Below are 25,221 nucleotides of genomic sequence, written 5' to 3'. Positions count from 1 at the left end.
ATGTATGTCTCTCTTTTATGCTTTATGTATCTGAACAAACTTTTGATATCTTCTTTAATATTATTGGCTAGCTTACTTTCGTATTCAAACTTTACCTTCTTAATGACTTTTTAGTTGCCTTCTGTTGGTTTTTAAAAGCTTCCCAATCCTCTATCTTCCGACTAATTTTTGCTCTATGCCCTCTCTTTGGCTTTTATGTTGCCTTTGGCTTCTCTTGTTAACCACGGTTGTGTCATCTTTCTTTTAGAATACTTGTCCATCTATCTATTTATTTATTATAGCTTACAGTAAATTCTATGTATTGCAACTGTACTGTTGCCACAAAGTAACAAATTTTAAGACATGTATCAGTGATTTTGATTCTGAAATGCTGCTAAAGCTTGCCTCCACTTCTCTGGTCCATTTTCAGAACCCACGAAACAAATACTCATTAAGTTAAATATGGAGTCTGATTAAAAAGTAGCCTTCTTTATGATATAGGGAGACATCTGGAATCTGTAATGAATGACATGATATCAGAAGGACTTAGAAAGATTAGTGGGATTAAGCAGAGTCAGCATGGATTTATAAAAGGAAAATCAAGTTTAATTAATCTAGGGAGTTCTTTGAGTCTGTAACTAATAGGAAAAAGAAGGGAGAACCAGTGGATCTACTACATGTGGGTTTTTAAAAGGCTCTGATGACGTCCCACACTGGAGGCTGGTCAACACGCTTGGAACATAGAGTGTTGGGGAGAGAATATATCAATGTCGAATGCAAATTGGTAATGCCATCAAAGAAAGGGTGGGAATAAAGGAACATTGTCAGGTTGGCTGGGCTACCACAGGGATCAATTGCTGTGCTGCTGTTGCTCTCAGTCCCCATTAACCATCTATAGATATATTTCCTGATTTGTCTTGAGCCGAAACTAGGTGGGATTGTGAGTATGCTAGAGGATGTAGAGAGGCTTCCGTGATCAGCTGAATGAGTGAGCAAGAAGATGCCGGGGGAATATAATGTGGAGAGCTGTAAAGTTGTCCACTTTGGAGCAGGAAAGAATGTTTACTTCTTAATGGTGAAAGATCAGATAATCCAAAGTGATCTAGGCGTCCTTGTACAAAAATCACTGAAGATCAAGGTGAATGAAAATGCAAATGGTATGTTGGCCTTTATGATGAGAGGTGAGGGTTAAAGGGCACTTACTGCAGTTACACCGGACTTTGATTAGACCAGCCCATGGAGTATGATGTACAGTTTCGGTCTCCTTCACTAACAAAGAATGTACTTTCTCTAGAGAGATTAAAGAAAAGATTCACTTGACTAGTTTTAGTGATGATGGACTGAGCAGACAAAGCAGGCTTCTATTGAATTTGAAAGCATGAAACATTCAGTATGTTTAGAGGCTGGATGCAGGAAAGCTATTTCCCCTGGTTAAGAAGACGAGCAGCAGGGGGGTGACAGTCTCTGAATAAGAGGTAGCCTATTTGCCAGCGAGACGGGGAAAAATGTCACCACACAGTTGGTGGCAAATCTTTGGAATTCTCTCTCTCAGGGGCCTATGGAGGATCAGTCTAGATATTAAGAATTATGGAGGTAGTGCGGGAAATGGCACTGAGCTGGAGATTGTCTCTAGTCCTGATAAATGACAGTGCCGGCTCAAAGGCTGAATGTCTCATTTCTTTTCTTATTTCCTGTGCTCCAACTTTTTTTACAATGTTATTTGTACCTGGAGCTGCAAGAGACTGCAGTTGCTGGAATATGGAGCTAAACATGAACTGCTAGAGGAACTTAGCAAGTCTGGAAACATCTGTGGAGCGGAAATAAGTAGTTGATGCTTCCAATCAAGACCCTTTATCTAGTCCTGATGAAAGTTCTTGAAGAAAATGTTGACTCTCTATTTCCCTACACAGATACTGTCTGACCTGCTGAGTTCCTCCAGTAGTTTTTTTTTGCTGTTATTTGTGCCTATAAGATTCTTTCCAATGTCCAAATGCTGTTCCATTAAACGCAGAAATTGGAGCTGGGTGGTGTCCTATCACTGAAACAATACACTCCTGGGGATTAATATTGTCATACTTATCAGCTGTGGAGAATGCAGGAGGTCCTTGGTCTCCTTTGGCTGTGGCCACCCCTCAACCTAATCTACTCAAAATTGTTTATCATTTTAAGGAGATAATATGAAGTGAACACTTGGCAGAAATGTATAAAACATGCTTAAAATAATACAACCAAATAGTTTTATTTTTACAATGTAATATTAAAATGTGGCCTAGAAAATTGGAAGAACGATAGTGACTGTTTAAAACATGAGTCTCAGGTTAGGAACTGTTTAGCTGCTTACTGGTCGGCTGTGAATGAAAAGAAGGTAGGATCTTGCAGAGCAGCCATTTTGAGAATGACAGCCTTCAGATGGAAGTGCTGCTGTTGAGGTCAAAGATGGTGAATAATGGGCTTCAGTGAGGAGGCTAGCCACAACAGGGTAAGGCAAGATAGGTTTTCATTTCAATTGCAATGGTTGTTAAAGGGGGTAGCACTGCTAGTCAGTAGATTTGTATGCTCCTCTGGGGTGTGGGAGATCAGGGAAGTTTCAAGTAACCCCGACAACCATGTCATAGTTATAGTCATAGTCATACTTTATTGATCCCAGTGTGCCCAATTGCAGATTCTCTCTGTCTGCATGGATGAGTTGGAGCAGCATTTGGACTCACTGAGAGACGGGGTATTATAGGTGGGAGTTTTGGGAAATCACCACATCACAGGTTCAGTCAGAATAAAGGGTGAGCAGTAGGAGGGAGAGGCAGGTAGTGTAAGTGACAACTGTGGCTACTCCCCTCCCCCCAAAACAGGTACTGATTTAGATGTTATTGGGGAGGATAACCTCTCAGGAGAAAATGATTCGTGATGCCACAATGGCTCTTTTGTACAGCTGGATGGTTCAAGGACCAGATAGGGCACAGGTAGGGGTTTCTGTGTCCATGAACAAGACTCCAGGATGGTGTCCTGCCTGGTTAGTGGCAGTGTCAAGGATATCACTGAGCAGACATTCAGAAGGAGGAGGGTGATCAGCCAGTAGCCATGGTCCGTATTGGTACTAACATTATAAGGAGGAAGAGAGCTGAGGCCCTGCAAAGAGAATTTAGGGAGTAAGTTAAAAAGCAGAGCCTCTAGGGTTGTAATCTCAGGATTATTCCATGTTCCATGTGGCAAACAGTGCAGCTACATGTGTCACTGAGGAGTCAGTGCAGGAGGGAAGGCCTCACATGCATGGATCATTGGATTATTCCCGAAAGCAGGTGGGACCTGAGCTAGAAGGATTGGTTACACCTAAATTAAAGAGGCACCATGTGGGGAGGTTTTCTAGTGATACTTGGAAGGTTTAATAAGTGTGGTGGGGAGGGATACCAGAGCAGTATGTCAGCAACTGGAGGGTTTGAGGGGAATCTAGGCACTAGGTCATGTAAGAATGGAAGGAAGGACAGGCGAAACCAGGTTAATGAACACCTTAGCATTCGGTATTCATTAGCCCTGTGACCATGAGGGTTTCCTCCAGGTGCTCCAGTTTCCCCCTACTTTCCAAAGAGTTATGAATTAGTAATTAGTGAGTTACGGCAGGCTATGTTGGAGCTGGAAACATGGTGATACTTGTGGGCTGCCCATGGCACATCCACGGACTATGGCGGTCACTTACGCAAACAACACACTTCACTGAACGTTTCGATATTAACATGACAAAGAAAACTAATTATTATCTTTGAAGTTTATTTATTTCAATGCGAGGAGTACTACTGGTAAGGCAGATAAATTGTAGGATAGAATACAGATAAAACTGCATGAGGGATGGAATGTTAAATGACCACTTTTAACTGTGACTCAGTGACCTGATACGATGATCCCTTAAAAGTTAAATACAACAATATATGCCACTCAGACTTAATCTTTTGTGTTGCTGGTGTTTCGGCATTCCTCTTGGATTTGATCCATTTTTAATCAAGAATTATTGTGGTTGGTGATTCAGAAGGTTTGGTTATCCCATAGAAGGCTAAGCTGAGTTGGATGGACAATGAGGCTCCAGTGATTAGTGGCACCTTCCAAATTCGCTCAACACATCAATGTGCAAACTGGACTTGACCGGTAGACATTTAGATCAACGTGGGTGTGGAAATCTAAGCCTAGAAATTGGACCCAATTGGACCCATTTAAATGCAAATTATGTACAGTATTAAAATGATGTTATCAGAGGTGTATTGTGCTAATAATTGATGGGAAGAGCTTAGGAAGATGATGGCGCCTAACGACAACTCCTTTGCTTGCATCTTTGGAAACAGCTCTATTTCTATCTTTGATATCTCTTTTTTCCCTTACAAGGTTCTTTTGAAGACCCTGACCTCGAGTTACATGCTGACCTCGGGACACACTCTCAAGGCCTCACAACTAGCCACTTTTTGATATGTCAAGGACGCGGCCTGGAAGACTAGCGTGCCTTCAGGATGCCGGATTTTCATGGTTCTGTGAGTGGATCCAAGGCTGGTGCTACCGCCTGATGTGATGTTGAACAGGTTAGGACTTTATTCCTCAGAGCGTAGAAGAACGAAGAGGGATTTGATAGAGGTTTACAAAATTATGAGGGGTATAGACTGAGCAAATGTGAGTAGGCTCTTTCCACTTAGATTAGGAGAGATAAATACGAGAGGACATGGCTTTAGGGTGAAAGGGGAAAGGTTTAGGGGGAACATTAGGGGGAACTTCCTCACTCAGAGAGTGGTGGGAGTGTGGAACGAGCAGGCTCACTCTTAAGTTTTAAGAATAAGTTGGCTGGTTACGTGGATGGGAGCAGTCTGGAGGGTTATGGACTAGGAGCAGGTCAATGAGACTAGAAGGGATGAATGGCCTGTTTTCTGTGCTGCAGTGTTCTCTGGTTCTATGGTTCTATGGGAGTACACAGAAGATCGAAAGCAGTAATCCTGGCTGCCAGCTGTGTGCCCAGGGATCCGAGTTCTTTGGGCACAGAGCTCGGAAAAAGTGACACAACAGACTTTTAACACCATAAATCTGTGAGTTGTATTGTTATGTCTCCCCTCTCACTATGAAACGGGGACACTTCTTTCTCCCTTATTAGGGAGAGAGCCTTTAATACTGTATGTCGAATATTGGGTGAATGAGTAGTCTTTGGGGTACTGCAAGTCTGTGTCTTTATTGATGCTTTGCTGCATGCTTGAGTGCTCGGTGGGGGGTGCTGATTGGGGGGGGTCATTGCTTTGTTGCTGTTTATGCGTGGGAGTGGGAAGCTGGGGGGGGCTTTGGGGTTCTAACAATGAACTATCATTCATTCTTTGGGGCACTCCCCTGTTTTCGTGGATGTTTGTGAAGAAAAAGAATTTCAGGATGTATATTGTATACATTTCTCTGACATTAAATGTACCTTTTGAAACCTGTGAAGCTTATTGAAACTAAATGGCCCAAGCAATTCTGTGTGCTCTACACCTTAGCATATTGACAGACATCCAAATAATGACATCATTGGTCATGCCAGTGGAAAGTGAATTGTTCATACACGGCCTAAAATATTCACTATTTATTTTCTAACTTCTGGCCATTTCAGCCAACTCCTTCAGCCAACAACTCCTTCTATAGCTTGCTCCTTGTACTGAAATCCATTTCAGTTAACATTCATTTTGAGGGGAATAGAAAATAAAAACAAGGACATAACGCTAAGGCTTTATGACCACATTTAGAGCATTGTTAGCAGTTCTGAGCACCAAATTACAAGGCCATAAGCCATGGGAGCTGAGTTCAGCCATTCAGCCCATCATGTTTGCTCCACTATTTTATCATGGCTGATTTATTATCCCTCTCAACCCCATTCTTCTGTCTTCTCCCCATAACCTCTGACGCCTTGGTTAATGAAGAACCTATCAACCTCTACAATGACTTGGCCTTCACAGCTGTCCATGGCGATGAATTCTATAGATTCACCGGTTTCTGGCTAAAGAAATTTTTCCTCAGCTCTGTTCTAAATGGACATACCTCAATTCTGAAGCTGTGACCTCTGGTCCTAGACTCCCCCACTATAGGGAAAAGCCTCTCCACATTCACTTTATCTAGACATTTCAATATTCATTAGATTGCAATGAGATTTGTCCCTCACCCCACCTTATTCTAAGCTCCAGCAAGTACAGACCGCCAGCTACCAAGTACTCCTCATATGTTAACCCTTTCCTTCCAGGGATTATTCTTGTGAACTTCTGTGGACCCCTCTTCAACGCCAGCACATCTTTTCTAGGATAAGGACCCAAAACAGCTCACAATATTCCAAGTGCGGTCTTATAAAACCTCAGCATTACATCCAGTTCTCTTGAAGTGAGTACTAACATTGCACTTGCCTTCTTTACCACTAACTCAACCTGCAAGTTAACCTTGAGAGAACGCTGCACGAGGATTCCCAAGTCCCTCTGCACCTCTGATTTTTGATTCTTTTCACGGTTTTGAAAATGGTCCTCACCTTTATTCCCTCTGCATATATTCCAACTGCCTCTTCGTTGCCCATTCCTCCAATCTGTCCCAGTCCTTCTTGAAGCACCCTCTTCCACAACCCTACCTGTTCCTCCATCTTCATATCATCCGCAAACTTGGCCACAAAGCCATCCATTTCTTCACCCACATCATTGACATACAGGCCCTGCAGAACCACACTAATCACTGTCAGCCAAACAGAAAAGGCCCCCTTTATTCTGACTCTTGGCCTCCTGTCGTCTGTCCATACAAGTTCCTTTCCTGGAATACTATGGGCTCTTATCTTGCTAAGCAACTTCATGAGCAGCACCTTGTCAAAGACCTTCTGAAAATCCAAGAAAACAACATCCACTGCCTTACTCCTATCTTGCCTGTTATTCCCTCAAGGAATTCCAGCAGACTTGTCAGGCATGATTTCCCCTTCAGAAAACCACTTGGACTTTGGTCTATTTTACCATATGCCTCCAAGCACCCTAAAACCTCATCCTTAATAATAGATTCCAACATTTTCCAACCACTAAAGTCAGGCTAACTGGCCTATCATTTATTTTCTTCAGCCTCCCTCTCTCCTTAAAGAGTTGAATGACATTTATAATGTTCCAGTCCTGCAGAACCATTCCAGAATCTAATGATTCTTGAAAGATGATTGTGAATGCCTGCACAATCTTTTCAGCTACTTCTTTCAGAACCCTGGGGTGTAGTCCATCTGGTCCTTGTGACTTAACTATCTTCAGGCTTTTCAGTTTCCCAGACACCTTCTCCCTAGTAAGTATAATGACACTCACTTCTGCCCCCTGACACTAACATTTCTGGAATTCTGCTGGTGTCTTCCACAGTGAGGACTGGCACAAAATACTTATTAAGTTTGTTAGGCATTTCATTGTCCCCCATTACCACCTCTCCAACATAGTTTTCTAGCAGTCCAATATCCACTCTCACTCTCTTTTACTCTTTATATATCTGAAAAAATGATTTGTGATCTCTTATATTATTGGTTAACTTACCTTCATATTTCATCTTTTCTCTATGTTCTTTTAAAGTTCAAATTTAAAAGTTTACGGTAAATTTATTATTGATGTACATATATGTTACCAAACACAACACTGATATTCATATTCTTGCAGGCATGCTTAATAAACCCAATAACTAAAAAAAATCAACTACTGAAATACTGCACCCAACAGGCCAAACAGCCAGTATACACAAGACAAACAACTGTGCAAATACGAAACTTAAAAATAGAAATAATAATAATAAATAAGCAATAAATATCAAGATCACGAGATGAAGACTCCCTGAAAGTAAGTCCATAAGTTCAGTGAAGTTTTCCCTTCTGTTTCAAGAAGGGCTAATAACTTCACTGAGGAGTAATAGTTATTCCTAAACCTAGTGTTGTGAGTTCTGAGACTCCTGTGCCTTCTCCCTGGTGGCAGCAGTGAGAAAAGAGTATAAACTGGGTTGTTGGGGTCCTAGATTATGGATGCTGCCTTCTGTTGGATTTTAAAAGCTTCCCAACCCTCTATATTCCCACTAATTTCTACTCTATGAAATACATTCTCTTTTGCTTTTCTTCTGTTTTTGACTTTCCCTCATAGTCACAGTTGACTGTTCCTCTTCATCTTTGGAATACTTCTTCATTTTTGGAATACATCTTTCCTGCACCTTCTGAAATTCCCCCATAAACACCAGCCATTGCTGTTCTGTCATCATCCCTGCTAGTGTCCTCTTCCTATCAACTTTGGCCAGCTGCTCTCTCATGCCTTTGTAATTCCTTTGCCTCAGTAATACTGATATATTTGATTTCATCTTCTGCTTCTCAAACTGCAGTGTGAATTCTATCATATTATAATCACTGTCTCCTGAGGGTTCCTTTACCTTAAGCTTCCTTATCAAATCTGGGTCATTACATAACACCCAATCCAGAATTGTCATTCTCCAAATGGGCTTAACTATAAGCTACTCTAAAATGCCATATTGTAAGGATTTTACAAATTCCCTCTCTTGGGATCCAGCACCAACTGGATTTTCCCAATCTACTGGCATATTGAAATCCCCCATGATAATCACAACATTGCCCTTCTTACATGCCTTTTCTATCTCCCATTGTAATTTGTACCCAATTCCTGGTTACTATTCAGAGTCCTCCCATCATGGTCTTTTTACCCTTGCAGTTTCTTAACTCTACCAACTAGGATTCTTCATTTTCTGATCCTATATCTCCTCCTTCCAAGGGTTTATCACATTTTTTGCCACTCTACCGCCTTGGCCTACCTGCCTGTCCCTTCGATACAATGTGTACCCTTGGATGTTAAGCTCCCAACAATGATCTTCTTTCAGTCATGATTCAGAGATACCCATAATATCATACCTGCCAATTTATCTGTGCGATAAGATTATCTACCTTATTCTGTATACTGCATGCATTCAAATATAACACTTTCAATAGTGAATTCATCACCCTGTTTGAATTTGCCCTGCTGTTACACATTAATTCATCCTACTAACTGCAATTTTGCCCTATCATCTGCCTGTCCTTCCTCACAGTCTCACTACACACTGCATCTAGTTGTATACCAACTGCCTCATCCTCAGCCCTATCATTCTGGTTTCCATCCCCATGCCAAATTATTTTAAACCCTGACCAACAGCTCTAGCAAACCTGTCCACAAGGATATTAGGTTCCCTTTGATTCAGTTGTAACCAGCCCATCATTTTTTTACAGGTCATACATTCCCCAGAAGAGATCCCAATGGTTCAGAAATCTGAATCACTGTCTCCCTGCACCAATTCCTCTGAAACACATTCATCTGCCAAATCATCATATTCTTTCCCTCACTGGCATGTGGACAGGCAGAGAGTAATACCTTGGAGTTCCTTCTTTTCAGCATTCTGCCTAACACCTTATATTCTTCAGGACCTCCTCCCTTTTCCTACCTATGTCGCTGGTACCAATATGCTCCAAAATTCTGACTGTTCCCCCTCCCCTTCAGAATGCTGTGGACCCATTCCGAGGGATCCCTGACTCTAGCACCCTGGGAGGCAACATACCATCCGGATGTCTCCATAGAATCAGCATTCTGCTCCTCGAATTATGGGATCTCCTATCACCACTGCACTCTTCTTCTACCCCCCCCCCCACTTTCCCTTCTGAGCCACAGAGTCAGAGTCAGACTCAGGGTGCCAAAGAACTGCAAGTTGCAGCTTCCCCGAGCAGGTCTCATCCTCCCCCACCCCCCAACAGTATGCAAAGCAGAATACTTGTTATTAAGGGAATGGCCACGGGGGTACTCTGTGCTGCCTGTGTACTCACTTCCCCTCTCCTGCAACTTAGGAGTGACTGTCTGCCTACTCAGTGATTCCCAGTGGGTGCAGTTACGTGTCCTACGGGGGCGTTATGGGAAATAGAAGTCATCAGGGGGGCATTCAAGATTCTTGGGGTGGGAGTGGTAAGCAGCATCCTAACTTGAAACATGAGACCGGACCGATTGTGTCAACTCACTGCCATCGTCAACATCTGATAGGCATTCCCAGATGGTGTAAATGTTTTTATTTTAATTTACCCTGTTAATGAATGGCTAAAGACATACAGCATGATCACTATGAGACTGAAGTTGGTGAAGCTTTGAATTATAATCCTGTTAAGAAACAGAAACTACAGAAAGTGCATCAATACTACGATACATACCTGGAGTATGGGTTTATTTTTGTTCCCACCAGGTAAACATCATCCTTTGTGTCTTATTTGTAATACTGTACTGTCTAATGAAACCATGAAACCATCAAGATTGCAGGAACACTTCCGTAAATGACACCTTGAGAAGGTTACTTGTGGTATTACTCAGTTCCAAAAGATGAAAGAAGCATTTGAAAAGTGTTCCATACTCGAGTCATTTGCCAAGAAAGCTAAAATTAACTTTGATAGTGGCCTCATTGCTTCTTATAACATTACCAAAATGATAGCAAAGTGTGGAAATCTCATACAACTGGTGAGAGATTAATAATGTCTGCTGTATCACTGTTCTCAAAATGGATACCAGTATTTTAAGATCAATTCCTCTGAGTAATAACTCTGTAGCTCGTCATATTGATGAAATGAGTGAACACATTGAGTATAAACTATGCACATAGCTACAAAAAACTTAATTTGGGATACAACTGGATGAGTCAACTGGCTAATGAGGCATTGCTAATAGCATATGTACAGTTTATTAAAAATGGAAAGTTTATGAAGAGGTTCTCTTTTGAAAAAAGTTAAAAACTAATATCAAAGGAGAATCAATCTATGACAAGCTCAAAATGTAGATTGAGGATAAGGGTATTCCGATTAGGAACATAATTGCTTGTACAACAGATGAAGCACCATGTATGACAGGTCGCCATGCTGGTTTAGTGGCATTTATGAAAAAGGAAATTCCAAGTCTGTTTGCAATCTATTGTGTAATTTATCATCAACATCTCACAGCCAGAAACATCTGCTAGCAACTTTTTTCAAGCATAACTCTTGTAATAACTGCTATCAACAAAATTAAAGCTCATCCATTAAATAGCACAGTATTTCGCCAGTTATGCCAACATAACGATGAAGAGTTTGAAAGCTTGCTTCTTCGTATTGAAGTGCATTGGCTGTCAAAAGGCTGCTGCTTAAAATGTTTAGTTGATCTTTCTGACACTGTGGATAAATTTTTGCTCAAAGTCAACAAGAGCTTTGGAAACAAGATTGAACTTCTATGTGGAGATCTGGCATACCTAGCCAATCTGTATGACAAAATGAACATTTTAAATATGAACATCCAGGGTGAGAATTGCAATTTAATTCAGGTTTAAAAAGTCTAGTGTTCACTTTTATCATAAAATTGGAAATATATAAGCAAAACATTGGGAGAAGAAAGTTCTCACAGGCTCCCCACATCGAAAATACGGCACTCACTTTCACAGATAGTGATTTGCAAGAATACTGCTTACACCTGCAGTCACTGAAGAAGAATTTTCAGAATTGAATCAAGGATTTGAACAATCTGGAAATTCTGGACTGGGTAATTAACCCATTTCTTTGTAAGGTAGAGGAACAGGAAGAGAGCTTGCAAGAAGAAATTATCAAAATTCAGATTGATGAAGAAGCAAAGGTGCCTTTCAAAAATGTCAGTTTTTGTGGGATATGGCTACACTGTCATATGAAGTTTCCTGGTCTCTTCATTGCACTTCCATCCTCCTACCTAGTTGAAAGAGGCTTCAGTGCGGCGAACCACATACTCTCAAAAAACAGAAACCGCTTGGATATTGTTACACGTGGGGACTTAAGACTTTTGCTTTCACAACTTGAACCAAATTGTCATGGTCCCGAGCAATAATTCCTCATTCTCCTAATTCCCTTTTCCCCGTGTTCTCCTGGTCTCCTTGATTGCAGCACCTGATTCTCATCTAAACCTGCAGCATAAAAACCCCGGCTTTGCATCCACTGGTTTCCAGACCATTGCTTCAGCAGAGTGGCAATTCACATTCCCGGTCGCTTAGAATGGTGTATTCTAAGTTTTTCTTCAGTACCGAGGTTTACCTGTGTAACTCTGTCTCTCCGCGTCAAGATAAGTATTGTCTGCCGTTTGTCTTTCCATTTGCCGCTCTGTGTGAAGATAAGGATTGCCTGCTGTTATCCTTTCCGTTTAACGCTCTGTTTCAAGGTAAGTGTTGCCTGCCGCCTGTCGCCTGTTTGCCGTTCAGCTCCAGCAATGTCCCGTGTCAAGAAAAGTTTTGCCTGCCTCCTGCTCTTCCGTTCATCCGCACTGTTTGCCTGTGTTAACTGTCTCTCAACCACTTAGAATTGTGTATTCTAAGTTCTGTTTCCGCGCTGTTTGCTTGCGTTAACTCTGTCTCTTTGTGTTAACAGGAGCATGGCATGCTGCCCGCCGTTCTCCCCCTGCCATGCTCATCCCCTTGTCCGCATCCCTGCTCTGCCTCGTCCCGCCGTCTGCCTACACACTCCATTGGCTCAGTGATTAAACGCCGCGTTCTCACTGTAGCGACCCAGGTTTGCTCCCAGTTCCAGCCTCGCTCACTCCTCGGCTTTCCTCTGCCTAATCCTCGCTCCCTGGCCTTCCCTGCAACCATTAATAAACACTCTTCTGATTACACTACCTCCGTGTCAGTGTCCTGCGTTTGGGTTCACCCGTTCTCGTTGCAACACAGATATTTCAACTCTTGCTCAAACCCATCAAGCTCAAGGATCACATTGATATCGAAGCTGCTGTACAGCCCGCAGGTACTATGTAAGCTAGGTTTAAAGGCAAATAAAAATATAAAGCAGAATATTTTTTCTCATGTTAGCATATGATGGACATGTTTTACACCATGGGGGTGGTGGAAAGTATATCTGTGTCTAAGAGGGGTGTTAGCAAATGGGAAGGTGCTTTAGGAGGGGCGTTGGCAAGTATTAAAGTACTTGGGAAGAAAATCCTACAAAAAGTAAGGGATTCGGCCCAGTTCATCAAGTGTAAAACTCACCAACTGTTGAGCAGATCTACATGAAATGTTGCCGTAGAAAAGCAGCATCCATCATCAAAGATCCTCACCACCCAGGCCATGTACTTTTCTTGCTGCTGCCATCAGGCAGTAGGTACAAATGCCTCAGGACTCAGGCAGTAGGTACAAATGCCTCAGGACTCAGGCAGTAGGTACAAATTCAAGAAAAGTTACCACCCCTCAACCATCAGGCTCTTGAACAAAAGGAGGTAACTACACTCATTTCAGACTCTTTTATCTTGTTATTTCATCCTCGTTATTTAGCTACTTATTAATTATTTAGTTGCAGTTTACAGTTCTTGATGTTTCCAGTCAAATGCAACACAAATCAATTTACTAACCAAAGTTAAGCTCTGTTTTTTTAAAGAATTTTTAAAAATGTAATAAACCTACAATTCATCTCAAAATATTTCATCTCTGATGACTGCACCTCTTCCTAGAGATGCTGCCTGGCCTGCTGCATTCACCAGCAACTTTTATGTGTGTTGTTTTTTTTTCATCTCTGATATTAGTTTCATTTTGGAATAATTTACATTATTTATGAGATCTGGGTGGGTATTTCATTCTATATGCAGTTAAACCCAGAAGGTAAATAACAGTTTGTTCATTCCATCTGTTTAAAAGTGAGTTTAAACAAATGTATGAAGCAGCCCAATGTAGAAAAACTAGTATGTGAAGGTAATAGATAAACTGCAAGGATGGTTGTCAGATCCAAAATCACACTCTGACTACTTCCGTTCCACCAGATGGAATAAGGACTGTTTTGTTTCTTGACTCATGACAGTAAGAGCAGATTAATGATGTGTTCTCCAAAATTCCTACCATCTCCCCTTGTCACAGAGTCACAGAGCGCATCTACTGAACTTCCTGATGTCCCAGTAGCAGCTGACAGTCAACAAAGCAGTTCCATGGAGGTGGGATCTTAAACCAGGTGCCTCTACCTCGTCTAAATCCTGTAGCTATTCCTATAGCTTCAAAACCCAACAGACAAATAATACAAGCAACACACATAAAAAATACTGCTGTGTTCCACCAGCATTTTTTATGTGTGTTGCTTGAAATTCCAGCATCTGCAGATGTCCTCATGTTTGCGAAACTAATAATACCAAACCCTCCACTTGATCACCAACATTGTCAACTACAACCTGGAAAATGACTCGAGTCAAGATGTCCCAAGTTTACCTTTTATAAAAACCAGGGATTGCCTGAAGCCAGAGAGGATGAGGTCATCTGCTTCATAGGTGGAAATGTGGCCATGCAAGTCACACCATTGTCCTCAGACTGATCTGCTCTGAGAGATCAATTTCTGATGACATCACAGCTTTTCACACTGGCTTACCTGAAGGTGCTGAAAGTGTTGCTAACTTTTTTTTTCGATTATGAGAACAATCAGTCCTCTTTTATTGTCATTTAGAAATGCATACATGCATTAAGAAATGATACAATGTTTCTCCGGAGTGATATCACAGAAAACAGGACAAATCAAAGACTAACACTGACAGAACCACATAATTATAACATATAGTTACAGCAGTGCAAAGCAATACCATAATTTGATGAAGAACAAACCATGGGCACAGTAAATAAAGTCACAAAAGTCCCCGAGTCGATCGACTCCTGAGTCCCCGATAGCAGGCGGCAAAAGGGAGAAACTCCCTGCCATAAACCTCCAGGCACCGTCAACTTGCCGATACCTTGGAAGCAGCAGACCACAGCCAACACTGAGTCCATCTGTCCGAAAACTTCGAGCTTCTGACCAGCCTCTCCGATACAGCCTCCCATGCCTCCGACTTTGACATGTAATCCTGACCACATGCCTGGATGTATTCCTAATCCCATCAGAAATAATCCTGCACACTGAAGAAATATGCACAAAGTGCTGGAGGAACGCACCAAGTCAGACAGCATCTATTGAGCAGAATAGCACTGACGTTTCAAGCTGAGACCCTTCATCAGGTCTTGGCACAAATTCTGACTGTTTATTCCCCTCCATAAATGCTGCCTGCTGAGCTGAGTTCCTCTAGAGATTTGTGTGTGTTGCTCAAGGTTTCCAGCATCTGCAGAATCTCCTGTGTTTGTGGCTGAAGCATCATTTCTGACCAGAGTAGCTGAGTGCAGGAGTAATATCACAAGATTTTAATAACAAGGAACATAGAAATAAGACTTTGCCTATATATCATCCAACAAGCTTCCTGTAAGTGAATTTCAGTACAGAGCTTGTTTGTCCGGTTGTTTCATTATGCAGACATGAAAGGGAAGTTGGCTGTAGTGGAGCGGCCATTTTGCAATGGCATGACCGTGCTTGAGGAGTACATGTGGTGGCTGAGTGCAGTGTTAAGGCTCTGTTTCAGGAGGCTTCGGTGAGAGGAGGCTGAGTAAGTAAGTGCAGGTGAGTTTTCCCTTAGAATATTGCTCCTATTTGAATAACTAGGATATCAGTTAGGGCAGTGATATGCTCCTTCTGTAGGGTGTGTGGGATCAGGGAGACTGAAATTGTCCTTGACGACTTCGCCTGTAGGAAGTGTACCCAGTGGCAGCTCCTGACTGACCGTATGAAGGGGTTGGAGCTGGACCTGGGTGTACGTAGGATTGCCTGGGATGCTAAGACCATCATCATTAAGAGTTTTAGTGAGGTGGTCACACCTAAGGTACAGACTGCTGATTGCTGAGTGACTGCCAGAAGTAAGGGCAGCAGACAGATAGCACGGGTTCTCCCTCTCAGCAACAAGTATACCCCTTTGGATGCAGATGGGGGAAGTTGACCTGTCAGGGCACAGCAACAGCAGCCAGGCCAGTGGCAGTGTGCCCAGCTCTGAGGCTCAGCAGCGAAGGGTAAAGTCAGGTAGAGGAATAGTGATAGGAGACACCATAGTTAGGGGAACAGACAGGAGGTGCTGTCGCCCTGAAAGAAATGCAAGGATAGTGTGTTGCCTCTTAGCTGTCAGAGTCAACCACGTATCAGAGCAGCTGCAGAATGTTCTCAAGCAGCAAGGTGAGCAGCCAGAGGTTGTGGTGGACATTTACTACCAATGAATTGAATTGAATTTAATTGACTTTATTGCTTACATCCTTCATATACATGAGGAATCAAAATCTTTACGTTACGTCTCTGTCTAAATGTGCAATGTGCAATTTATAGTCATTTATAATAAATATTATGTACAACAATATAACATAGAAATACAGTCGTGTCAGCATGAATTAATCAGTCTGACGGAAGAAGCTGTCCCGGAGCCTGTTGGTCCTGGCATTTATGCTGCGGTACTGTTTCTCGGATGGTAGTAGCTGGAAACGTCTGTGGTTGGGTTGACTCGGGTCCCCAATGATCCTACAGGCCTTTTTTCCATACCTGTCTTTGCAAAGTTCACATCTAGAGATGCACTGGGCTGTGTGCACCACTCTTTGCAGAGTCCTGCGATTGAGGGAAGTAGATTTCCCATACCAGACATTGGCAGAAAGGAGGAAGAGGTCCTGCACAGTGAGGACAGACGTTAGGAATGAGACTGGATTACTCCTGGTGCAGATGCCAGGCAGGGCAGGAATAGAAAGATAGAAAGATGAATGTGTGGCTGAGGAAATGGTACAAGGGATAGGTTTCAAGCTTCTTGGATCACTGGAACATCTTCTGGCCAGTGCCGACCATTTGCACCTTATTTGAATGGGAATGAATATCCTGGCTGGTAGGTTTGCTAAATGCAGCTTGGGAGTGTTTAAACTAGTTTGGCTGGGGGATGGGAACCAGAGCAGCAGATTAAAAAGTGGAAGGATTGAAAGGAAGGTAATAAGAGATAAGAAGAGGCATGAGTAAGGTAGTAAACACAATGGGACAGAAGGTTTGAATCTGAGTATGTTAATATTAGCAGGATTAACATGTGCTCAATATCCATTTCTCGTTGCTGCCATCAGGGAGGAGGTACAGGAGCCTGAAGGCACACACACTTAGTGATCAGCAACAGCTTCTTCCCCCTCTATCCGATTTCTGAATGGACATTGAACCCATAAATACCACCTCGCTACTTTTTCTGGTACAATTTATTGAATTTAACTATTTAATATAGCTGTTAATTACAGTAATATACGTACTTACTGTAATTCACAGTATTTATTGTGTATTGTAATTTACAGCTGCCACATGACAAGACATTTCATGATACCTTTGCCTTCATCTTTGGTAGCAGCTCTATTTCTATCCTTAGTACCTCTTTTTTCCCTTTTCAGGGTTCTTTTGAAGACCCTGACCTGGCGTTACACACTGACTTTGGTTCTTTGCGGGAATGGGACCCGCTCTCAGGGTCTCACGACCAGCTGCTTTTTGACATGCCAAGGACACGGCCTGGAAGACTAGTTCACCTTCAGGGTGTCGGATTTTCATGGCTCTGGAGGCGGGCAGATTCAAGATCGGTGCCACTGCCTAATGTGACGTGGGAGTACACGGAAGAACAAAAACAGCAAGCTGGGTGCTGACTGTGTGCCCAGAGACCCGAATTCTTTGGGCACAGAGCTCGGAAAAGGCGACACAACAGACTTCTAACACCATATATCGGCCAGTTGTTTTGTTATGTCTCCCCTCTCACTGTGAAACGGGGACACCTCTTTTTCCCTTATTAGGGAGAAAGAGAAACCTGTGGTATGTTGAAGTACTGGGTGAACAAGTAGTCTTTGGGGTACTGCAAGTCAGTGTCTTTATTGATGCTTTGCTGCACGCTTGAGTGCTCAGTGGAGGGAGATGCCTTTTTACTGGTGGGGGAGGAGGCGTCACTTTGCTGCTGCTTCTGTGTGGGGGGGGAGCTGGAGGGGCTTTGGGGTTCTAACATATAACTGTCATTCATTCTTTGGGGCATTCCTCTGTTTTTGTGGATGTTTGCAAAGAAAAAGAATTTCAGGATGTATATTATATACATTTCTCTGACATTAAATGTATCTATTGAAACCTATTGAAAACATATGCTGGTGATATTAAACCTGACTGATTCTGTTTCAGGGTAAGGGTGATCAATTTAGTTCCAGCAACTGATCCATGCTCTGTGAAATGGTGGCCATAATAGAGACTAGTTTGAGAGCAGGACAGAAATGGATGTTTAATGTTAATTGTAACTATTAATCGGTGAGTCTCATGTCAGGAGTAAGGAAGTCACTGTGCAGAATTTTTAGTGATAGGATATGAGAATTCAGAAGACCATAGCCTTTTTTGGGACAGCCAGCATGACATTGTGTGAGACAAGTTGCGTCTTACAAACTTAATTGAATTTTTCAAGGGGGAGACAAAAGTGACTGATGAAGACAGAGCTGTGGATGTTATCCACGTAGATTTTAGTAAAGCATTTGACAAGGTCCCTTGTGGGAGGTTCATCCAGAAGATTAGGATTCAGGGGATCCAAGGTGAATTGGCTGTGTGGATTCAATATTGGCTTGGCAAAGGTATAGCACTCTTTAGATCAATTGTAGATATGGGCAGAGAAATGGCAGATGGAGTTTAACCCAGCCAAATCAGAATCAGGTTTATTATCACTGGCATATGTTGTGAGATTTGTTAACTAAACAGCAGCAGCACAATGCAATACATGATAATATAGAAAGAAAATAAAATAATAAATAAGTAAATCAATTACAGTAAGTATATATATATATATATATATATAGAATAAATTAAAAAACTGCAAAAACAGAAATAATATATATCTAAGTGAGGTAGTGTTCATGGGTTCAGTGCCTGTTTCGGAACTGGATAGCGGAGGGGAAGAAGCTGTTCCTGAATCACTGAGTGTGTGCATTCAGGCTTCTGTACCTCCTTCCAGACTTTAGCAATGAGAAAGGGGCATGCCCTGGGTGATGGAAGTCTTTAATAATAAACGCCGCCTTTCTGAGACACCGCCCCTTGAAAATGTCTTGGGTGCTAGGGAGGCTAGTACCCAAGATGGAGCTGACTAATTTTATGACATTCTGTAGTGCTTTTAGTACTGTTCAGTACCACCCTCCCTCCCCCCGTCACAATACCAGACAGTGATGGAGCCTGTTAGAATGCTCCCCATGATGCATCTATAGAGCTTTTTGAATGTTTTAGTTGACGAAGCAAATCTCTTCGAACTAATGAAGTATACTCACTGTCTTGCCTTATTTGTAGCTGCATCGATATGTTGGGACCAAGTTAGATCCTTGGAACTCTTGATACCCAGGAACTTGAAATTGCTGACTGTCTCCACTTCTGATCCCTCTATGAGGATTGACACATTTTCCCCTGTTTTACCCTTCCTGAAGTGCACAGTCAGCGCTTTCTTCTCACTGACGTTGAGTGCAAGGTTGTTGCTGGAACACCACCCAACTAGCTAGTATAGCTCGCTCCTGTACGCCCTCTCATCTCCATCTGAGACTCTGCCAACAATGGTTGTATTATCAGCAAATTTATAGATGGTATTTGTGTTACACCTGGCAACACAGTCATGGGTTTAGAGAGAATAGAGCAGTGGGCTAAACACACATCCCTGAAGTGTGCCAGTGTTGATCATCAGTGAGAAGCAGATATTATCACCAATCTACATGGATCATGGTCTTCCAGTTAGGAAGTTGAGGGTCCAATTGCAGAGGGAGGTACAGAGTTACAAGTTCTGTGGCTTATTGATCAGGACATGGGAATGATGGTATTAAAAACTGAGTTATAGTCAATGAACAGCATCCTGACATCGGTGTATTATCCAGGTGATCGAAGGCTGTGTGAAGAGCCATTGAGCTTGCATCTGCCATAGACCTATTGTGGCGATAGACAAACTGCAGTGCGTCCACGTCTTTGCTGAGGCAGAAGTTCATTCTAACCATGACCAACCTCTCAAAGCATTTCATCACCATAGATGTGAGTGCTACTGGGTGATAGTCATTAAGACAGCTCACACCACACTTCTTGGGCACTGGTATAATTGTTGGCTTTTTGAAGCAGGTGGGAACTTCTGGCCGTAGCAGTGAGAGGTTGAAAATGTCCTTGAATACTCTTGCCAGTTGGTTGGCACAAGTTTTCAGAGCCTTACCAGGTACTCCATCGGGGCCTGCCACCTTGCAAGAGTTCACCCTGCTTAAAGACAGCCTGACATCGGCCTCCAAGACAGAGATCCCAGGGTCACTGGGTACAGCAGGGATCTTCACAGCTGCAGTTATATTCTCCCTTTCACAGCGGGCATAGAAGGCATTGAGCTCATCTGGTAGTGAGGATTGGATCACAGCTATTGGGTTTTGCTTTGTAGTAAGTAATTGTTAGAGTGAGATTTTTGGGTAGACGATTCGTTTACACTTAAGTAACTTTGGCCACCAGACTTCTATTTGACAAAGTACTGTGGATTGAGTTCACAACAATGTGCTTCCTAAGAAGGTGTGAATACCAGATGCTTCTGGCGCCGTAGTTTGATCTGATGCTGTAGTTTCGAAGACAGTATTATCTATACTTTATAAATATTAATTGTCTTCTATGTTAGCACGTAAAATGCCAAATAAATGTATTGTGGATTTAACTTGCATTCATTCCTAAAGGCTGTGAATACCAACCCAGACATGTTGGTGTCAGAAGGAAAGGATGAAGTCAGAAGGTGTGATGTTTGTATGTAGCTTCAAAAGGAAGCATTGTCTATGCATTGTCTATAACTTTTTAAGTAGCGATTGCATTTGTGTTTAGCAAATAAATATGGAGCCCACATTGGGCTAGCAGACCTTTCTACAGAAAGCGTCTCCGTCCGTACGATGCCTGTTGTACCTTGTTGTGTGGAATAAAGAAGCTGCTTTGTATCTACCAGTGACTCTGTCTCTCCGGTGATTTCATCCACACCACAACAGTAATGTCCTGTAAACCCTGCCAGAGTTGTCATGCATCCAGTGTTGCCTCTAACCTCGCTCAGAACTATCTGTTCACCCTCTGCAAGTTATACCTGGTTTTCTTGTACAGACTTGGGTCGCCGGACTTGAATGCTACAGATCTAGCCCTCAGCAGATGATGTACCTCCTGGTTCATGCAAGGCTTTTGGTTTGGGAACGTACAGTAAGTCTTCGTAGGCACACACTCATCCACACAGGTTTTAATGAAGTCAGTAACATTTGCAGCATGTTCATCTAGATTCAAAGATGAATCCCTGAATACAGTCAAGTCCACTGATTCAAAGCAGTCCTGTAAGCGCTCCTGTGCTTCCCTTGTCCATATATTCGTGGTCCTCACTACTGGTGCTGCAGCCTTCAGTCTCTGCCTATACTCAGGGAGTAGAAGTACAGCCAGGTGATCAGACTTTCCAAAGTGAGGGCTTGGAATAGCACAGTGAGCATTCTTGATGGTGGGGTAAAATTCCCCAAAATGATGGTGAAAGCATCAGGGTAATCAGGGTATGCTGTTTCGAGCATGTTGATCCCATTGCTCAGATCATCTGGAGCCTGTTTGACATTGGCCTGAGGTGAATGATAGCTGAAATCTCTCACTGCAGGTAAAAGGTCTGGTGAGCAGAAATGGGACATCACTGATACATTTGTCCACCACAAGGAGTTGATCATGAGGCATACACCTCCACCTCTGCTTTTGAGAGCCTCAGCAGCTAAATGTAAAATGTTGCACTTTGGGAAATCAAGCATAAGGGGAGAGTACACTGTTAATGGCAGGACCCTAATAGTGTTAAAGTACAGAAGGATCTTGGGGTACAAGTCTATATCTTCCTGAAAGTGACTATTCAGGTTGATAATGTGGTAAAGAAGACACATAACATACTTGTCTTTATTAGTCAAGAAAATGGGTTCAAGAATTGGGAGGTTATATTGCGGCTTCATTGAACTCTAGTTGGGCAGTATCTAGAGTATTGAATTTTGGTTGCTCCATCATGCAGAAGATGTTGAGGCTTTAGATACAGCATAGAAGAGGTTTACCATGGTGCTGCTTGGAATAGAGAACATGTGCTATCAGGAGGGGTTGGGCAAATTTGGACTGCTTTCTCTGGAGCAGGAGAGATTTGATAGAAGTTTATACAATTATAAAGCTAGTAGTTGGGTGCTACCTTATTCCTCATGGTGAAATTTCTAATACCAGAAGATGTGGCTGCCTGAAATGGTGATAGAGGCAAACATGATAGATGCCTTCAAAAGACTCCTAGGCTGGTACAAGAATGTACAGGAAATGTAAGGATATGAACTTTGTGTATTAATTTTTTGAATACTAATTAGCTTGACACAAGGACATTTGACTAATTTGGCAGAACACTGTCGGCCAAAGAGTTTGTCAGCCAGCAGTAGTCTTTCTAATTCTTCCCACCTTATATGCTCTTGAAGGTCATGTGTTCACTCACTATATGAAATTCAATTTCTTTCTGGGGCAATGGCCAATAATCATGAACAGGATTCCAAGTGACATCAATTGATTTCTGATGTGTCATAGAGTCACAGAGTCATAGGGAATTACAGCACAGAAACAGGCCCTTCAGCCCATCTAATCGATGTCAAAACTATTTACCTAATCCCATCAACCTGCATCAGGACCATAGCCCTCCACATCCATATACCGATCCAAACTTCTCTTAGACGTTGAAATTGAGCTCGCATGCACTACTTGTGCTGGCAGTTCGTCTACACTCTCACGAGCCTCAACGTGAAGAAGTTTCCCCTCACGTTTCTCTTAACCTTTTCACCTTTCACCTTTAACCCATGACCTCGAGTTGTAGACCCACCCAAACTCAGTGGTAAAGTCCTGTTTGCATTTATCCTATCTATATCCCTCATAATTTTATATACCTCTATCAAATCTCCTCTCAATCTTCTATGTCCCAAGGATTTAATATTTTATAATTGTGATATAATATTTGATGTCCTGATCAAAAAAAACTACATATCAGTAAATTGACATCCTTGATTTATGTATCCTCTGGACAATCAACTATCAAATCACGAACACATTTAAAGTTAAGTAATTACACATGTTATATTACTGAAAACAAAGAAATGTCTCAGTTAGTAATAAAGGGATAAAGGGCATTGTGCCTTAATATAATCCTGGGGATAAAGTGTTTACCACTTACTTGTTGTACAATGGTTGTTAGTTCCAGGCACAGCTGAACAATGTTGTTTTTCAGAAGTGAATATTCTGTCACACTAACAAATGGTGACCTAAAACATAGCAAATAATAATGAATTCCAATTGGACAGCCTTTCTTCCATGTAACTACATTTAGCAAATTACAGATACATCTATTGTATAGTTTATATAACACATATTATATAAATAATTTTCAATTATTATCATAATTCATGGAATCAGAAAACTTATGGCAAGGAGCTGTTCCACTCTGCCCACTAATATAATCCACCCACTCTGGCCGTGGGGATCCTCTGCACCCTCATATTTTGCGCTTTCCTCTGCTTTGACCAGCTATTCGGCAGCCACTTCAAAATGTTCCTGGAATCAGCTTTAATTGCCTTTTCAGGCAGATAATCCCTGATCCTAATAAATGTGAGTACAAATATCACACCCCATAATCTCCAGAGTTTTGGGAAATGATTTTAAATTTATACCTTTGAATAACAAATTTTGCATAACAAATCTGTTTTCTAAGGAGCATCCAGCCAATTTTTCAAGCATTCCCCTAAGAAGTGAATCACCCTCTCTGGTCACATTGTTGTAAATATCTTCTGAACCCTTGGGTCAAGACATCAAGCTGACGTTCTCAGTCAATTGAATGTACTTAAGACAAATGCAATAACCTCTGTATTAAAACAACAGGAATTCTGCAGATGCTGGAAATTCAAGCAACACACATCAAAGTTGCTGGTGAAAGCAGCAGGCCAAGCAGCATCTGTAGGAAGAGGTGCAGTCGACGTTTCAGGCCAAGACCCTTCGTCAGGACTAACTGAAGGAAGAGTGAGTAAGGGATTTGAAAGTTGGAGGGGGAGGGGGAGATCCAAAATGATAGGAGAAGACAGGAGGGGGAGGGATAGAGCCAAGAGCTGGACAGGTGATAGGCAAAAAGGGATACGAGAGGATCATGGGACAGGAGGTCCGGGAAGAAAGACAAGGGGGGGGGGACCCAGAGGATGGGCAAGAGGTATATTCAGAGGGACAGAGGGAGAAAAAGGAGAGTGAGAGAAAGAATGTGTGCATAGAAATAAGTAACAGATGGGGTATGAGGGGGAGGTGGGGCCTTAGCGGAAGTTAGAGAAGTCGATGTTCATGCCATCAGGTTGGAGGCTACCCAGACGGAATATAAGGTGTTGCTCCTCCAACCTGAGTGTGGCTTCATCTTTACAGTAGAGGAGGCCGTGGATAGACATGTCAGAATGGGAATGGGATGTGGAATATTTAAGTGGAGGTAGGAAGATAGGTGGATTGAGACCTATGGGCAACTGGTACAAAGGAAGAGTTAGGACCTGGCGTCATGAATGTATTGTCAGCAAAAGAGGCTTAAAGGGCCAGGCAACCTATTCCAGTTATTAATTCTCTGTACATTTGTCAATATTGAAATAGTCCTTAGAGATTTCAAAGCAACCAGTTTGGCAACAGGAATTGACCATGAAAGCTCTCAAACTTGCAGGAGGTCACTTGTCCAAGTCATATGAGGAAAGTGGTCAATCGGGCAGTAAGGCAGACATAAACACAAAAGGAAAATAGTTTCCTTTTGGGCTGTAAGCTACCACAGGCAGTAAATCTTATAATCATGTTGCACCCTCATCGAGCTCAAGACAACTGGATTAAAGTAACTCCTCTCCCCCGAATGGACTGGCTTATTCTGGACTGGTTCCAGAGGACTGGAAAATTTCAAATGTCACTCCACTCTTTAAGAAGGGAGGGAGAGAGGCAAACATTACGAGATTCTGGACCCGTTAGCCTGACTTCAATGGTTGGTAAGATATTAGAGTCCATTATTAAGGATCATGTTTCAGGCTACTTGGTAAAATATGATAACAGAGGTCCAAATCAATCAGGGGAAATCTTGCTTGACAAATCTCTTGAAATTCTTGGAGGAAATAACAGATAGGATAGTCAAAAGAGAGTCAATGGATGTCGTATACTTGGATTTTCAGAAGGCCTTTGACAAAGTGCCACACATGAGGCTGCTGAACAAGATAAGAGCCCATGATATTACAGGAAAGATACTTGCATGGATAGAAAATTGACTAACTGGCAGGAGGCAATGAATTGGAATAAAGAAAACCTTTTCTGGTTGACTAATGGTGACTAGTGGTGTTCTGCAGGGGTTGGTTTTGGGATCGCCTCTTTTC

General features: G+C 42.2%; 1 protein-coding gene across 1 annotated transcript in view; it reads right to left on the bottom strand.

Moving 5' to 3' along the window:
- The window catches only part of LOC140204068 (connector enhancer of kinase suppressor of ras 2), an 807,212-nt gene that overhangs the window by 453,540 nt on the left and 328,451 nt on the right, over window positions 1-25,221 (bottom strand). Inside the window, 1 exon segment of the mRNA XM_072270362.1 lies at window positions 23,025-23,112. Coding sequence (XP_072126463.1) covers window positions 23,025-23,112 — 88 coding nt within the window.

This window comes from Mobula birostris, chromosome 10 (genome assembly GCF_030028105.1).
Source record: "Mobula birostris isolate sMobBir1 chromosome 10, sMobBir1.hap1, whole genome shotgun sequence".
In the NCBI taxonomy this organism is placed as follows: Eukaryota; Metazoa; Chordata; class Chondrichthyes; order Myliobatiformes; family Myliobatidae; genus Mobula; species Mobula birostris.
This window is presented reverse-complemented; position numbering and strand designations above follow the sequence as displayed.